This window comes from Vicia villosa, linkage group LG3 (genome assembly GCF_029867415.1).
Source record: "Vicia villosa cultivar HV-30 ecotype Madison, WI linkage group LG3, Vvil1.0, whole genome shotgun sequence".
In the NCBI taxonomy this organism is placed as follows: domain Eukaryota; kingdom Viridiplantae; phylum Streptophyta; class Magnoliopsida; order Fabales; family Fabaceae; genus Vicia; species Vicia villosa.
Window position 1 is genome coordinate 114,181,109 of NC_081182.1, and position 4,203 is coordinate 114,185,311.

Sequence of the window (4,203 nt, forward strand, 5' to 3'; positions counted from 1 at the left end):
ATTCAGCAATTCAGCAATTGCACACACAAGTCACAATAAATTATTTTGTTCTCTATAAAAACAAATTTTGTCGCCAGTTTAAGGCCTTCACTTTTACAAGTGTGGGAGAGTGTGGCCCATATTTAACGTTTTCAACTTTATCTATGTCTTTTTTTTTTCTTTTTGCATTAATGTCAATGCATAAAAATACTAACTTTTCCTTAATTATTTTACTCCTTCAACTTTTTGTCTGTTTAATTAAATCTTCTTATACTTAGTTTTTCCCCTTTTGAATTAATATTAATGCATGATAATTGGTGCTTTTGCTTCTTAGTACTTAATTAATTTCCCTTTGTATCAATAAAGGGCCCTAACCAACATAATTCATTATATACACTTCTTATCCTCTGCCTATAAATACAACTCTCTTGGCTCCCATTTCAACCATCATAAATACCTTGAGAAACATCACAACTATATTTTTATCCATTTAGCTTCTACTTAAGTTTCACTTCATCAAATCACTTTCTCATGGGAGATAATGTTGTAGTGTCCAATATGGAGCTTGAGAGGTTGTTTAGCATGAAAGGTGGGAAAGGAGAAGCTAGCTATGCCAACAATTCCCAAGCTCAGGTAACTCCATTCTTATTTTTTTTTTTTCTATCCGGTCAATTGTCAATACTGCTGACTTGTTTCACTAACGACTAAGCAGAGCGTGAACATCACGCGCTCTGTTAAGTTTATTAGTGACTTCTTTTACTAGTGACTAAGCATGACTAAGCAGAGCAGAGCCTGTTGTACAGGTTCTGGTTCTGTTTAGTGTTTTTCAATGTTAGGTATAATAAATAATAAATGAGAAATAATTATTTATTCAAAATCAATTAAATTTATGTAGGCCATACATGCAAAATCTATGCTTCATCTTCTAAAAGAAGCACTAGACGGAGTTGAGCTTCATGCACCAGACATTCCATTTGTGGTGGTGGACTTGGGCTGTTCATGTGGAAGCAACACAATCAATGTTATGGATGTGATCGTAGAACACATCATCAAGCGTTATGAAGCATTGGGGCGCAATCCACCTGAATTCTCTGCTTTTTTCACTGACCTTCCGAGGAATGACTTCAATACCCTCTTTCAACTTCTTCCTCCTATGGCCAACTATGGTAATAGCATGGAAGAGTGCCTTGCTGCTAATAATCATCGTTGCTACTTTGCTGCGGGTGTCCCCGGTTCTTTCTACCGGAGACTTTTTCCGGCTAAGTCTGTTGATTTTTTTCACTCTGCATTTTCTTTGCATTGGTTATCTCAGGTAATATATTTACACCTCTCTGTTTTTATCTTCTGTATTCCGATTATTTAAATAGGTACGTTTGATAGGTTTAAAAAGTTTCTTTTGGACTCTGAGGCATAACTTTTTTAACTAAATAGATTTATATAAAAATTTAGGTATTTTCTATTTAAAAAAAATGTATAATCTGACCTGAGCCTGTATAGACAAAAAATGTATAATCTGACGTGAGTCTGTATAAACTAGCAGCTAGCCTATAAATCCTTATTATCGGCCTGACCTATTTCTCCACCGTTAACATCCCTACCCCACACCATCAAAGAATATAGTCATTATATATGCAGTAGTTAGAAGATAATAATACTATAATATTCTATATTAATGCATTAGTTAGAAAGTATAACCAAACAAATCTAACTAATCCATTATCTCTAGATTAGTTTCAAAAAAACAATCTTATATTTTTTGTCCCATGCATGCATGCATGTAGGTACCAGAATCTGTTGAAGTCAAGAGATCAAATGCATACAACAAAGGAAGGGTGTTTACCCATGGAGCTAGTGAGATAACAACAAATGCTTACAAGAAACAATTCCAAACAGATTTGGCAGGTTTCCTCACCTCAAGGTCAATAGAGATGAAAAGTAAAGGGACCATGTTCTTGGTTTGTTTAGGCAGGACTTCAGTGGACCCCACAGACCAAGGTGGGGCTGGTCTCCTCTTTGGGACCCATTTTCAGGATGCTTGGGATGATCTTGTCCAAGAGGTAATCATCAAAATTTTATCCAAAAGCAAAATCCAAACACTGTGCATGTTTTTTATTGGCAGACCAAAAAGAACTCGTGACACAAAAACATATAGTATCATACTTTCTATAACTTACCATGATTTAAAAAAGTTGATGTTATATGTTTCTTGGCCATATGCATCATCACAATAGAAATAATCATTGAATGCTTTGATCATGACATTTTCATATCACATGGATTATGATTTTAATTAATCATGTGGTTAATCACTTCATATAGGGGCTAATTACAAATGAGAAAAGAGATGATTTCAACATTCCTGTTTATGCACCAAGTTTGCAAGACTTCAAGGAAGTGGTTGAGGCTGATGGTTCATTTTCCATTAACAAACTTGAGGTTTTCAAAGGAGGGAGTCCTCTTGTGGTGAACCAACCTGATGATGCAAGTGAAGTGGGAAGGGCTTTGGCTAACAGTTGTAGAAGTGTTGCTGGTGTTCTTGTTGATGCTCATATTGGTGATAAGCTAAGTGAGGAGCTTTTTCTTAGAGTGGAGAAAAGAGGCACCAATCATGGCAAGGAGTTGTTAGAGAAACTTCAGTTTTTTCACATTGTTGCATCACTTTCTTTTGTTCAATGAGGTGGAAGGGAAATAAAATTGTTTTGAATTGTGTGTAGTGTGATTTTGTGGAATCAAGCAATTGACCGATTAATATTAATTGGACAGTTCGAATTTCAGTGTAATTTTGTTTTTGCTATTAAGTCTAAAAATCTGACTTTAAATTAGGATTGTTTAATTTTGGAAAGGGTAAATCTTGGGCTTGGGACAGGGGATAGGGAATTGACCGCGTTCATTTCTTCTAAAGCTTTCCAATTTCATTTTTTTTCTTCTAAAATCGTCTTCTTCTAAAAATTAACTACAATTTTTATTTTTATTTTAATTGTAATCTTCAAAAATCATTCTGTCCAATGTATTTTGAAAATGGATCGAGTGACTATGGATAATTTTAGGCTATTTTATGAAAAAGAAAAGTGAAAAATATAATTAAAAAACTAAAGAGAAAATGCGTAGGAGAAAGATAAAGACAAAATCACTGAAACATATCTCATGTATTTTAGAAGATATTCTTTTCAACAAGTTTATATAAGTCAACTATATATACATAATTATAATATATATATATATATATATATATATATATATATATATATATATATATATATATATATATATATATATATAAAAATAATATTTTTGGTCTTTATAAATATTTTAAATTTTATTTCTAGTTTCTATTAAAAAATATATATTTTGGTTTCTATAAAATTTTATTGCATGACAGTTTTAATCTCTGTAATTTTTTAAAATTCTTTAATTAACCTTTATGTTTTAAATTTTTAAATAATTTTATATATATATATATATATATATATATATATATATATATATATTTAGAATACTGTATAATATTTAAATATATTTTTGTTAAAAAAAAGTACAAATGCGTGGAATCTCTATGGTGGTAGGAGTGGTTATTATAGGCCTCTAGTTTTTTTTATCAAGCGTGTCGTCGAATTTCTGATATGTGTCGGTCATCTTGTTTTAGCTTTAATTTAAATTCTATGACTCCGATTAAGACACGAGTTAAAGTGTTTAAAAGTTGACACGTAGGACTATACCATAAAAATGTATCAAGAAGTAAAATGAAAATTTACTCAAATAAGTGTTAATAAGGATGAAAATGTGCAATGTAGATTGTGGACTAACTTGGGATGCTAAAATTGAAGGAGAGGTTCTCTTGTAGCTTCAAAAATGGATTGAAAGAATGTTGCTTACAAGTTCCATTGAAGGAAGAAAATTTAATCAAAAAATGAAAAAGGAGAAAAGGAAGGATCTACGCGCGTTATATATAGATTAAAAACATTTTGAGATGCATCTTCGAAATTTTTTTTTGGTTTAAAAACAAGAGTTAATTCGGAGGCACATATGCGAATAAATTCTTAAATTCATTAAGAGATGTATCTCCAAACTAAAATTTAACAAAATGATAATGCTTAACAATTAGCATTTATTTTGTGTGAATATAATAAATCCGGAAATCTATAATATAAGAAAATAACATGTTCTAAAAAATACTCAATTGTCTTTTTGTTATCTTAATCTAAATAAATAATTTAGGGGCAAAAA

The 4,203-nt window shown here is 31.2% G+C and overlaps 1 protein-coding gene across 1 annotated transcript; it reads left to right on the forward strand.

Annotated features, from left to right (window-relative positions):
• Positions 1 to 375: 375 nt before the first annotated feature.
• Positions 376 to 2,759, forward strand: LOC131656553 (indole-3-acetate O-methyltransferase 1-like). Its single transcript, XM_058926247.1, has 4 exons — positions 376 to 612; positions 875 to 1,291; positions 1,761 to 2,036; positions 2,299 to 2,759. Exons 1-4 carry the CDS (start codon positions 511 to 513, stop codon positions 2,653 to 2,655), a joined length of 1,152 nt encoding a protein of 383 aa, XP_058782230.1. The 5' UTR covers positions 376 to 510; the 3' UTR covers positions 2,656 to 2,759.
• Positions 2,760 to 4,203: the final 1,444 nt, after the last annotated feature.

Bases quoted from the DNA above. Each gene is read 5' to 3' on its own strand.
- LOC131656553 (XM_058926247.1), top strand. From the start codon at position 511: ATGGGAGATAATGTTGTAGTGTCCAATATGGAGCTTGAGAGGTTGTTT. The intron at 1,292-1,760 runs GTAATATATTTA...GCATGCATGTAG, and splicing joins CTTTGCATTGGTTATCTCAG to GTACCAGAATCTGTTGAAGT. The intron at 2,037-2,298 runs GTAATCATCAAA...CACTTCATATAG, and splicing joins GGGATGATCTTGTCCAAGAG to GGGCTAATTACAAATGAGAA.